Here is a 13,275-nt window from a genome sequence, read left to right on the forward strand (position 1 = left end):
AAATAGTTTTGAGCTAACTAAGTGAAATATTATCCAAGGCAGATGATTCATCCTTAGAGGTCTCCCCCAATTCATAAGAAGGACTTTGAGTTGAGGGAGGACCTCGCAGGGACGGGGCACTTCGCAGGCACGGTGGTCTTCGCAAGGACGGCGGACTTCGTCGTGGTGGTGGATTTTCGAAATGGATGGTGGACTTTGTGCCTGCGTTGTGGACTTCGAAGGGGTGTGGCAGTTCAGAGGTAGGATGGAGCGGTGGAGAACAAAAATGTTGGTATGGAACCCGTGAAGTTTCTACAAATGTCTGCGAAGTGAAACTTTTTCCCTCTTTTTTCAATTTCACAAAATGGCCGTTAGTTCACGGCAACAAGTGAAAGGGGCACTTAAGTTCAGATTTCTTCACTCACGTGCCACTCCATTTGTTTCAATTAAAAAAAATGAAAAATTTAATTCCACGTAAGGTAGTCAATTGAGTAGTCAAATTGGGTAGTAACTATAACATTTTCCATAAATTAATCTAGCAATAACTAGGAAAATCCAATAAAACGGAACAAGAATAGAGAGAGAGTAACTGGGTAAGCCTGCACACTCCTTGGTAAAGAAGTTATACACTTTTTCCGAAGTCAGTATTCTCTCACCCTTTGATCTTGCACTCTTTGGAGTTCTCACACTCTTCTTCTGTATTCTGTTCAGCTTCCCACTCCCAAATTGCAAAGGAGAGAAGAAAGATGATAAAGAATCAGAGCAAACAACTTACCTGGTTGACCACACCTTTGTCGCCACTGGCCAAGCCCTTCACTCTCAACCGTTCCACCCTCCAACCTTGTTCAAATTCCCTTTTTTCAGGGTACCCTTTTCTTGAATTGCCAAAAGAAGGTGTCTTTGATGGGTTTGGGGAGGATTTTTCCTTGCCCACTTACTCAGCCTTGGGCCATGGGAAACAAGGGGAGGATTCTCACAAAAGTTTGTTTGTCAAAGGAAGTGATCTTGCTGACTCTACCATGTCTAACGAAGGTAGTTTGGTTTTTTCTTCTTCCCTTTTACTGCTGTTTGCAATCTTTTTTCTGATGTCTTTGGTTGATTGAATTACATGTGTGCTCATTTTTGAATCTTGTCCTTTGTTTTTTAACTTCTGTCTATAGTCATGTAGATATTGATATTGATTGTGCTTTTATTACCATGTTGATTTGGACGACCCTAGTTTTGACTTTTAAGGCCAATGTATAATTTTAGATGCATTTTATGTTTATGACAGTCACCCTCATAATTGATTTTGCTGCGGTCAGACTTTTTTTAACAGATTAAGCTTTTTACTTCTTAAATGATGATTACAAGCGGGAAATTTTCTCTAATTTGTTTTTTAGACTTTTATTTTTTTTCTCATTTGCATATTGTGTTTTATGGTTGCTGACATGCCGTTGCCTATGTAAAGTTTAATTAACAATCGAGCATGTGGTTCTATCTATGAATAAAAATAAAATTTCTATAACTCAAGGAATCTTTATTGCTGTTGAAATTATATTTCGAACAATCCCTAAAACAAGCAACTCTTCATCAATTCATATCACAAACTCTTTCTTAGCGAATTTGGTATTTAAAATATCCCATAATATAATCAGACTTTTGTTGAGAGTAATAGACATGATACATTTGTATAAAGTACCTCAGAAATTTGTATTCTTTGATTTCCTTGCCTTTGTCGTCAAGAATGACAAAAACTAAATAGACAGTTTACTGTTTTGCAACAACAAATATGGTATTGTTACCTTGATTTTAAGTTTTCTTTTTACTGATATGCATAAAAAATTGATAGTGAATAAATGTATAATTCATTTCTGATACAACTTATAGGTTTTTTATCGAGATTGACTCTACTTTTAGTCCAAAAACTTGAGGCATTGGATTGTGAGACTTAGACTTTCATTTGGATTATCACTTATAGGTTTATTTTTTAGGGGTTCATTAGGGAGATATTATATATATGTGACATGAGTCCAAATCACATATTGAATTACATCATTTTTAATCCAAAATCTTGAGATATTAGATTTATGGGTGTAAAGACTTTGTTATTTTTATCCAATGTAGGACTTAGACTCATACTCGAATTATTCCCAACACTAGTCACCCTCCCCATATCACCAATTATATGTTTTAAAATGAACCAATAGAATTTGTTCAATTACAACCGCTGCCAAGGGTATCAAAATCTTACTTCCATCTAAGGTTGTATTTTTACTGTTCTTGAATTTTGGTATATATATATATATATATATATATATATATATATATATATATATATATATATATTTTTTTTTTTTTTCTTTTGCAGTTTTAAACTGTCTAGAAAATGATGGAATGACATGTACAGGTAACCAAGCCATTCATGGGTTGAGTCCCTGCCTAACAGAATCTGTCGGTACTGGTACAGCAGAAGACCTTCCGTCAAATTCTAAAGGCACATCACTTGTGGACGATGAATCTAGCATTTTTCCTCTTTTTAATTGCAAGGTTTCCTCACTCAAATCATTAACAACAGATATGTCCTCTGCTAAAAATACTTCTCTGAATCAGTCTTCTAAAAATTTAATTGAAAATGACTCTGATGTGGATTCTCCTTGTTGGAAGGGAACCATGGCTTTTTGTCAAACTCCAATAGAAAATTCAGGATCTATACAAACTAATAATATAGAGAAAGCAACAGAAAAACATAACAGATTAAACCCTTTGGCTCCTCAGTTCTTTCCTCGTATTGCATATGTTAAGGAAGATTTTGGATCTTCCAACTCTGGTTCACCTGTAGCTACTAATTTCTACTCCGGAGAGCACATGCTCAAGAAAACTGTTATGGCTGAATCCCCTGTAGAACTGAATACGGGGATTGAGCTTCAGCCTTCTAGTAACACCTGTGAAAAGGAAAAGGCATTTAATATGATTAATGATCCAAAAAATAGCTATGTGGATCCTGCACTAAATTTGCATTGTAAGGTGACACAATCTTCCTCTAAAGAAGATTCCACAATGTCCATAGGAAAAATTGAAGCTGTTGTTGATGCTGATAATTTTGCAGAGGGAACTAAAGATCCCAGGGTTTGTAGGTCAATCAGTGAAGCTTTTACTACAAAGAGTCGTTCTCCAATTTCAACTATGGCATCATCGTCTTCTGGGGTTGCTGTTGTTACTGATCTTCTGAAAACATTTGAAGGTATTTCAAAGTCCTTAAGTAAATCTCCAACACCTGATGTTGGGACGGTGGTCAGTGCAATACATGTTCTTTCAGAATTGCTGGTGCAAACATCCATGGATGGAGTAGGCTCAAATAATGAACATGGTCATGATGAGATTATGATCCAGAAAGTAATTAATAATCTAAATGATTTTAGTACAAAAAGATGTGTCCAAAGGATTCCAACCCCTGAGTCAACTCCTGCAGATAATCCATTTTGTCATGATAGGTCATTGGAGCTTCCCAAGGTATGTATGAATCTATTTCCTAGCTATTTTGGTTTGCAGCAGCCTAATTGGGCCCGATATGGTATTACTTTCTGCTCAATCTTTATGCTACTGAAACTGATGTGTACATTTTTATATTTAAGGGACTTGAAATGACAAGTATAGAGAACCTTAATGATCCAAACAAACTTCATCCACAAAGTGATTATACGAAAAAGAAAACAGTTTTTAAAATGTTTGGTCAGAGTGGAAAGAGTTTTTTGGCACCTAGCGGTGATAAAGGCAATGAAATTGCTCAGGTACCGGCTATAATGATGACTAGAATCCAATCAGGTTTTTATTTTTCAAAATCTGAAAAGAATGTTTGAATTATTGAAGCTTCAGGTCATTCGGAGAAGTCTAGGGAAAACACTGGATTTTGATAAACACATGCACCCAGAGGCTTTACTGTTTTTGAACTTATGGCTTGATTCTGAAGCAGAACGATGTTTTAGGAAATATGAAACCTATCATTGCCTTATGGAAGCTGGACTGGATGTAAATTGCACTACTGTTGCGGTATACTCCCTAAAATCTTACAACAGTCTCTTTTTGCTACTATAGTTTGTCATAATGCTTAATATGGGCTAATTCTTGAAAAATTCCTGCAGAATCCCCTTTAATACACTTTTTCAACACACTCTACTAGGTAAAATTTATGTAGGTGACAATAAATGATATTTGGAACTCATTAAAAAGGGTAAGAAAAAAGTGTCTTACTAACACTTGTTATATTTGTTTCCTGAAATAAATATTGAATTGGGGGTGTGGGTGTGAGACTCTTTACTAAAATTTGCTGTCATTTTGCATATCAACTTGGGTGATGTATCAATTATGTATTGCTATTTTCAGGAATTATTGAGCTGATGGTGCTATGTAGATTTGCAAGAGACGCAATGGATGCTGCAGTAACCAGACATTGTAAATATCATACATATTTATTATCAACTAATTTGAGTATGAGTTCTGTAGTTGTACAAACGCAACTGATTTGTTATGGTTGATGTACTTCTATAATGCCTATAGGAAATAATCTTTGTTCTTAACTATTTTTGTTTATCTCGGGAAGTATGCAAATAGATGGTCGCTTATTGCTGTAAATGACCTAAATATCACGGTGTTCAATGATGACGCACTTGATGAATGCATGAAGCGATTCACGTCATCTTCCCTTGTTCTCTACTGAACTTTGAAGCGATTCACGAATCTATTTGACTCGTGTGACAACGGTCTAATTAATATATTTCACAATGCAAAAGCATGTAGATTGGATAATTTGAAAAGGTGTTCTGAAATAATTATTCCAATAAAAAATCTTTCAGAACAAGTTTTCTGAAACATGTATGTCATACACTTCCTATTTTTCGATAGAAAACGTTACAGAAATTCAAGAGTTTTTCTGATTAAACAATCTGAAAGGTTTATAAATTTAAATACCTACCGTGGTGGTATGGTGGTTTGGGAGGAATGGGTTAAACAGAGAAAGAGAAAAAACTTAGGATGAAGCTAGAGGAGAATTAAGCTTGAAGATTAAATTATAACTTTAGTGTATTTTAGTCTTTTTTTTAACTGATAGTATAGGGGTGCATTAAAATAATAAGGACCCACGTTATATTTTATCCAAAAATAGGCATTCCAAAGTAACATCTTTGGAATTTTTCGAAATCAATTAATCTTGAATTAATGGTGAAGCTGCATTTAATCAGGTAATTAATTGTATTTTTTAAGCTCTCGTCCAATTGCACAGGATGTTGGGCACCATGCAGTGTCCAAAGTGAAAACCTTTTGTATTTTTGTATGATTGTGTAGTTCTATTAATCAATTATTGGAATAAGTGCATGCAATACGATAGGTTGCGTCATTGCAAAAGTTGAATTTTTGAGCAGAATTTCTGTCTGTCATTTTCAGGGTTTTCCTTGGACATGGTGATGCCCATGACAGAGAATAGAAGAATGAATGTTTCCATAGAGAAAATGCCAGATTTCGAACACCAGTAAAAGGCTGGTGCTGAAAATGAACCGGTAAACTATGGATAACGTTCTCTGAGGCCACGATGGTAGTTTCTTCATCTGTATTTTGATATTACATAAAGTGTTAAGAGCAGTGATGGAGTTTTGTAGTGAGAAACCATCATGTTATAATTATGCATAATGTGCAATTACACAGTGAAAATAGTTGATAGCAACAGATAATTAAGCGTATAAATTAAGGTCATTGCACGATATAACACTTGCTAATATGATGCAGTTTTTGAACCGTGCAAGTGCCCTCTTTCTTGGTGTGACTATTGGATTGAAGAGTTTGATCCTGTTTGGTTGTTATGTTCCAAGGATTCCGGAAGATGTTGTGTTAACATCAACTTGACTGTGAGTGGCTAAGGTGGTGATGAGAGTTAGGTGAACTATAATATTAACTCCTTCAGAAAATTACCTTATCATAGTTAATGTGGTCGGTGTTGTTACTGGATCTTCTGCTGCACTTAATGGAGGATATGAATCTTGGGACCACTCCTTCCAAACCTCTTCTTTTTGCCTTCTTTGTGATTCGCTGGTCGGTGTGTGAGGCATTGCTATTCCGTGGTTAGTGCTAGCTGCTGCTCTGTGTCTCCTCATCGTTAACTATAACATGATGTTTGGGTTATAGTTAAGCACTTTTAGAACAAAAAATTAAGGAAAAAATATATTTTTTGAACCATATGTTCAGAAATATGGATTATGAATTCAAGATGATGATTTAAGCCGCATTAGTCCTTTGTTGAAATGCATTTATAAGGTTACGGTATAATTAAACATGTCATGCTGATGTGGAATGATTTACAAATTGTCTCAGACATTATTCAAAACAAAAATATGATAAGTGGGAACAAACAAACCCAATTCTATAGGGTGTGCGTGTCTTAGATCTACAACTTTTCACAAAATTTTAACTCTTTCTAGTCTTCGTAGTATTGATAATTGTGACTTTTGTTTGTTCAAAAAAATGGTTTTTGAGAGTGGTAAGCTCTTCATGTACTTGAAAAGGATCAAATAATTATTTTACGTTGTGAGTGTGAAAATGCTCTTTCATTCCATGCTCTATGTTTCCTTGTTGCTATTAGTCGGCACCAAAAGAAGAAACCAACTGAAACTAGGTTTCCTACTGCCTCAGTTAATTTCATTTGTGGTCTTCACTTCTGAATAACTGATTTTAAAATGATATTTATTTTAAAATAATAGTTACCAGAGATACCATATCTGAGACTTAACATCAATTTATAATGTATATAAGTGAAGAAAAATCTGATCCAGTGTCATTATGAATTTACCCCTATTTTAAAATTTTGTTTTTGAATGAATTTAAAGTATTCCCGTAAAATGATGTCAAAACTGAAATTATGAGTTTCATGTTAATATTATAGGCACTTGAAGATATAAATCCCGTTTCAGAAAATAAATTTCTATAAATACTATAACAAAAAAATGTTGTGGGTGAACAAAATTTAATTAAATGTTAAACTCAAGCAACTAATAAAAACACAAACTATATATATTCTGTTATAATAAATATGTTTTAAACCAATACCTTTAAACATTTTATTAGTGTTAGTAATAAGTAGTTATGAATGAAAAATTATATAGGTTAACCAAAATGAATAAAAAATAGAACTAGTTTCATCAATTTTTTTTTTCCTTATTCCCATCAAACATCTTTGTTTACATATCCGCCTCAATTGTCTCCTACACTCAGCCAAATTATTAGATAGATACTAAAACTGTTTTTTTTTTTTTTATTGTGTGCTCGCTATTATGTTTTTAACTAATAATGAATGATTAGTAACTGAGAGTGATTAATTTTTAATAACGATTTTAACAGTTATATATTAAGATATGCATGATAAATTTAATTTATAAGTTAGCCATAAAGTTACAAGTTAGTTGAAAGATGTAGATACATCATAAAAGGGCATTTGTGGATTTTTAATATTATAGAGGATCCGCAAAAGTTTAATTTCTGAACAACTATTATGATAACAGAAGAACTCCCTCGTGAAACCAAAAATCCCAAATTACTTCAATTTGAACAAACTTATGTGCATAATCAAAATAAGTGGTGCTGCTAAAAATATAAAATTAGTAAGTGATATTTATCCATAATTAGACAAATAAAGGAATACTTGGACCAAAATTTCCAAAAAATCTATTTAGGAAAAAAAAGAAGAAGATAGAATAAATTCATATATAAATAAAAAATAAATTTTAAAGAAATTATATAAAGATATTCTATAAATGAACTTATTTTGTTGGTTTGTGTAAATTTTAGGTGATGTGACAAAAAATATTAATCTCCCCAATCAAAATTCAAAACGCAACAAGAGTGGTTCTGAAGCAATTATCTAACGAGCATTGTCCACATCCTACTTACCATTTAGTATCTGGTTTGAGTCAATATTATCCAGTCATCTCGCGTAATCACAATTAACGAAGAAAAGTTAAATTACTGAACTAAGAAAGTGCAGGAACACTATAAGGAAGGTTGTTTCACTGTTTCGAAAACTAAGTTGGGATTTCTGACCTAATCTAAACCCTAGTTTTGGATTTATGACCTAGTTTTTTGTTTGTTCACGTTATCCACATTTGTGCATAATAGACAACACATCACGTTACTAGGATGTGATGATGTCAAAGTGGTGAAAGTAGTTTCACTTGTTGTTAGGGTTTCTTGAAAAGCCAAGATAATAACTTTATATAGAGAAATGTAACAGGTGTTTTACCAAACGATCTCAGTGTTAATTAACTTGAGGTGGAAGATGGGTAGCTATGCTTAATTAAATTCATTTAGTTATTTGCTAATTGATTGTTTCCACGATGAAATTTAGCCTCTCTTGTTTGAAATTTAAGTCCCTTCTATATAGACACTAACAATTAAGAGAAGAAACTAACTATAAGAATAGACATTCAATTAAACATATAATGATTAACGGTGAAGTCTCAATTTCGTAACAAAGAAAATTAATTGTATAATCACAAGAAATTCTCAAGAAAATATAAAGAAGAATAATTAAAAATACTACAAAGAAAAAGAAACTAAGAATCTCTATCATTTTTGTCAATTATCTCAAGAATTAAAATACAATAAAATGTCGACGGAGAATTACCTCAAGTACCTCAAGTGCAAATTACATATATAAATGTATGTATCTCAGCATTCACCGATTACATTCCAAAATAACCCTACAGGTATAAAACACCACAAAAATGTAGTGTGCTTCATAAAAAGGTAAAAGCAAATAAAATGTGTGAGATAAATAAATTAATACTAATAATGGACAAACATAACATGTAACACAACAATAAAACATAACTATACGTAAGACGAATATGCAAGAGATCCAATTTTGAAGAAGACAGAAAAAATGTCTCTATACATTATAAAACGCTAGAAAATAAATTTTGGTTTATAAAAGAATAAAAATAAATAAAATGTTTAAGACTATATAGTGACTAACTTGCAATAGACCAATATGACATAATTAAATAAAATTTAGCCATGATGGATATGCACCAGATTCAATATTAAATAAGAATGAAAAAGAAACTAAAGAGACAATTAACACAGTGTTAAAATTTAAAAAGAATAAATTGAGATTCAAGTTACTGAATTGCACCAACCTTCTAAAGAATTATGGGACAAAATCTCAATCTAAATCTATCTTCTGTTGTAGTTCATATCAACTATGCTAAATATGAATGTAAATGTGTTTTTCTTCTTCTTAAATATGCATTAAGCTTGTTATATCACAAATAACTTGGTTGTAAAATGAATTATGATTTTATTTCTAAAATTTATTTTAATTATAATGTGAACTAGACAATTACATTTAAGTATAAGACACCTCTCAGTCTATTTTTGTTTTGAATATATATATATATATATATATATATATATATATATATATATATATATATTATTCCATAATTCATTATAATTGATTTTTTTATGCATGATTTATTTTCAATTTATGATCAGATGCAAAGTTCCTATATATGTATTTTTAAAGAAATTTAAAATAAATAAGCTAATTAATTAAAACTATATTTATAATATTATTAAATAATAAATAATTACAAGCAATATTCATATCATGTGAACTACAACCCAATAGATATTGTCCGATAACATGTATAAGAGATTATAAGGCAAGTTCCTTGTAAAAAAATTTCAAAGACTCGAGAGTTATACCATATTTTAAAGGGTTAAATATGTTTTTGGTCCCTCAAGTTTGAGCGAAATTTGGATTTAGTCACTCATCAAAATTTTTGACCAATTTAGTCCTCCATCTTCCAAAATGCGTGAATTTAGTCCTTTTAACCAAATTTTGTTAAGTTTATATGACATTTCAAACGCATTTCATGATAATATTTAAATTATTTATACTGTTTGACACATTTTTGCTTCAATATTAACTTAAATACTATCATGAAATGCGCTTGAAATGTCATATAAACTTAACAAAATTTGGTTAAAAGGACTAAATTCACGCATTTTGGAAGATGGAGGACTAAATTGGTCAAAAGTTTTGATGAGGGACTAAACCCAAATTTCGCTGAAACTTGAGGGACCAAAAACATATTTAACCCTATTTTAAAAATAAAAAATAATAATTTCACTTATTTTATCTCCTCACTTTTTAACATAAATAACAAATATGTCCGCATTACACTTTAATTGAAGATGTAAGAATATAGAGTTACTAACAAAAAGTAAATTAGCAATGAAGCACAATTTGGTAAAATTAAATGACACTAAAATCTTTGGAATAGCAGCAATTAAAGAATAAAGAATGTTGTATTCACACAAATAATAATCTAGCAGTAAATGTTATCTCAATCAATTTGTTTTAATTTAAAAAAACATTAAAGTTTAAAGAAGAAGAGTTGTAATAAAAAGAAAAAATATTTGTCCTTAACAATAAAATCTAATCACGGACTATCCCTAAGATACACCTCCAACCCCATTTCATGAATGTTTCACAGCTTATGGACCCTAATTTAAAAACATGCCCACCCATTCTTTAATATTTCATTCTTCTAATTTAAAATTCCCCATCTTGACCGTTGTTCCTTCAAACCGCTCACTTTTCTAATTTCCCCAAATCAAACTCGTCTGCTTAAACTATACTTAACCAATAACCTAACATTATTTTATTTTACAACACTCATTTTTAACTCCTCTACTCAAATACCTAATGTTATATTAGACTTTATGAAAATGTTCTTATAATTTTTAGTTTAACATCCCTCCATTTATATCTATCTTTTCATTGATTTATATTAAACATATCTTTCAGCTACGGTGGAAAACTAATTTCTTTCTAATAATAGAGTAATTTTTTGTTTTCAACAAAGTTTCTTTTTTAGTTAGGGGAACTTTTATTATATACTATAGCTACATGTTACCTCTGTTTTCTGCTCTTTCTCACTCACTTCAGAGTTCCCACACTTGAGACTTCTTCATTCTCATAATCTCATGTGTTCCTGACAAACCACCACCATGAAACCACCGCCACCGCCGCCGCCGCGAGCTCTTTCACCTGCTCTCATTGTCGTCCTCCTCCTTCTCCTGCTCTCCACCCCCATTGTCACATCTGTCTCTCTCCCTGACCCTCCAGCCCCATCCCCCACATCATCTCCATCATCACCTTCCACATCCACCACCTCCACCCTTGACCCAAAGCAAGCGATAGCCCTAGAATCCCTCAACATACCAACCTCAAGAGACCCCTGCGCCCAACCCTCCTTCCACAATGCCACCATCTGCGACTCCGCCAAACCCTTCCGCCACCTCATCTCCCTCCGCCTCGCCAACTGCTCCTCCTACCTCTCCCTCTCCTTCACCGCCCTCAAGTCCCTCTCCACCCTCCGCTCCCTCTCCCTCCTCAACTGCCCCCTCTCCCCCGTTCGTCTCCCCCCGGAACTCGCCTACTCCCTAACCTCCTTCTCCTCCGTCAACAGCTTCCGCCACATCTCCGGCGTCTGGCTCTCCCAGCTCCAGAACCTCACCTCCCTCACTGTCTCCGGCGTCCAAATCAAAGCCTCCGGCCCCTTCGTCATCCTCGCCCACATGACCAAGCTCAAAACCCTGACCATCTCCGGCGCCAACCTCACCGGATCCCTCCCCGGCCACCTCCACTCCAACCTCACTTTCATAGATTTCTCCAACAACCGCCTCAAAGGCAACATCCCCCCCTCCATCACCATGCTCGACTCCCTCGAACTTCTCAACCTCTCCTCCAACTCCCTCTCCGGCGAAATCCCTTCCTCCATCGGAGACCTAATTTCCCTCACAAACCTCTCCCTCGCTTCCAACTCCTTCTCCGGCTCCATCCCCGATTCCATTTCCGCCCTCCCCGGCATACTTCACATGGATCTGAGCTCCAACCAACTCAACGGAACCATTCCCAAGTTCATTTCCCAAATGAAGTCTCTCAGGTACTTGAATCTCGCCAACAACAACCTCCGCGGCGTTCTGCCCTTTAACCTCACTTTCATCAAGCGATTGGAGGTCTTCAAGGTTGGTGGCAACACTAACCTCTGCTACAACCACTCCGTCATTTCTTCCAAGATGAAGCTCGGTATCTCTCCCTGTGATAAGTACGGAATGCCGGTGACTCCGCCCTCTAAGGATTCGTCCGCAGATGATAGCACTGACGATGATTACGATGACGGTGATGCGGAGGGGATTAGGCACAAGAAGGAGCACCATCATGGTCCTAACAAGTTCGTTCTCGGTGTCGCCATTGCCCTCTCTTCCATAGTCTTTCTCATTATTTTCTTAATCCTCTGCTCCAAATGCTGTCGTTAGAGGAAATTTTGGATATTTTTAGATTAGGGAAATTCATAAATTCAGTTGAGTGCACCCTGTTTGATATATTTATTTATTATTATTAGTGTTATTAGCTTATTAATTATTATCATACAGTGGTTACAGAGTAGGATCCAGGGGAGGAAAGATAATGAATATGTAACTGCCGAAACAAAATTTGAAGATAAAGAATAAAATAATGAAATTGTTGTATCTTGGTGAGGATATTTGGAAAAACGAGTCAGGAGAAACATTGAATCAACTTCATGCGCAGTTTAGTGCGTTTCTTTATCATGGGATGCTACTTTCTAGATTTTTTTTTTTTGGATGCCGTCTTATTCGTTGTTTGGAGTAGAAGGTGGACAATGGTGCATGTGGGTTTGGTATCTTCAAGATGTGTGTTACTTGTGCTATAAGCCTTTGTTTTTCATACTTGTGATTCGTAACTATACTGCGTGCTTTCGAAATTGGCCTTTTCATTTGTTTGTTGCATTAATAATTCTGCCTTTGTACTTCGCTAGCTGGGAAAATTCGTGTTTATTTGGTTTCTAGATTCTTGATTTTATGCATAGTAGAAGTTGGAGGCAAAAACTTTTCGAAGATTTAGCTAAATAGCTGGATGGTGTGATACTTATTTCAAGTTCTTCTGCAAATGGCTAAAACAGTGACGCTCTATTATTTGTGGGCACAACTAGAGAAATTTTTTTGCTTAGTTTGAGTAGGAGAGAGGGACAGTTGCTTAAGTAGATAACGGTTGGTGGTATTATTTCCAAATTGGAAATTGTATGATTGTGGATATCATTCAATTTATGGTTTGTGTTACTGTTAAACATTGGATATGAGCTGTCTGTCCTTCTTGATTTGCACATAAGTTAGGGTGATGCTAAATACTAGTATATTATATATTTCATCATATGTTAGCTTAGTTGTATTTTTTGTTTCATC

At 34.2% G+C, this 13,275-nt stretch overlaps 2 protein-coding genes across 11 annotated transcripts; both read left to right on the forward strand.

Annotated features, from left to right (window-relative positions):
• Nucleotides 1-483: 483 nt before the first annotated feature.
• LOC114188277 (uncharacterized) lies at nt 484-4,535 on the forward strand. Of its 10 annotated transcripts, none has more exons than XR_014995471.1 (7): nt 488-592; nt 691-1,011; nt 2,330-3,471; nt 3,594-3,749; nt 3,829-4,008; nt 4,101-4,189; nt 4,342-4,535. XR_014995471.1 is itself a non-coding variant. In XM_085674190.1 (7 exons), the coding sequence occupies exons 2-6, from the start codon at nt 726-728 to the stop codon at nt 4,110-4,112; spliced, it is 1,776 nt and encodes a 591-aa protein (XP_085530316.1). In that variant the 5' UTR covers nt 488-592; nt 691-725; the 3' UTR covers nt 4,113-4,138; nt 4,342-4,535. The 10 variants fall into 10 exon arrangements, 8 of the variants coding, with proteins under 8 accessions (XP_085530314.1, XP_085530318.1, XP_085530316.1 ...); XR_014995472.1 differs by having other exon boundaries at nt 3,835-4,008; XM_085674190.1 differs by having other exon boundaries at nt 4,101-4,138.
• A 6,385-nt stretch (nt 4,536-10,920) lies between these two features.
• On the forward strand, nt 10,921-12,543 carry LOC114186682 (receptor-like protein 51). The gene has a single exon (XM_028074659.2). The coding sequence runs from the start codon at nt 11,020-11,022 to the stop codon at nt 12,328-12,330; it is 1,311 nt and encodes a 436-aa protein (XP_027930460.1). The 5' UTR covers nt 10,921-11,019; the 3' UTR covers nt 12,331-12,543.
• The last annotated feature ends 732 nt before the right edge of the window (nt 12,544-13,275 follow it).

Source organism: Vigna unguiculata, chromosome 6 (genome assembly GCF_037176805.1).
Source record: "Vigna unguiculata cultivar grain cowpea cultivar isolate G323 ecotype 2 chromosome 6, ASM3717680v1, whole genome shotgun sequence".
Taxonomy (NCBI): Eukaryota; Viridiplantae; Streptophyta; class Magnoliopsida; order Fabales; family Fabaceae; genus Vigna; species Vigna unguiculata.

Coding starts and splice junctions, on each gene's coding strand:
- LOC114186682 (XM_028074659.2), top strand. CDS start 11,020: ATGAAACCACCGCCACCGCCGCCGCCGCGAGCTCTTTCACCTGCTCTC.
- LOC114188277 (XM_085674188.1), top strand. CDS start 726: ATGATAAAGAATCAGAGCAAACAACTTACCTGGTTGACCACACCTTTG. Junction 3,472..3,593: donor GGTCATTGGAGCTTCCCAAG/GTATGTATGAAT, acceptor TTTATATTTAAG/GGACTTGAAATGACAAGTAT. Junction 3,750..3,828: donor AAGGCAATGAAATTGCTCAG/GTACCGGCTATA, acceptor GAATTATTGAAG/CTTCAGGTCATTCGGAGAAG.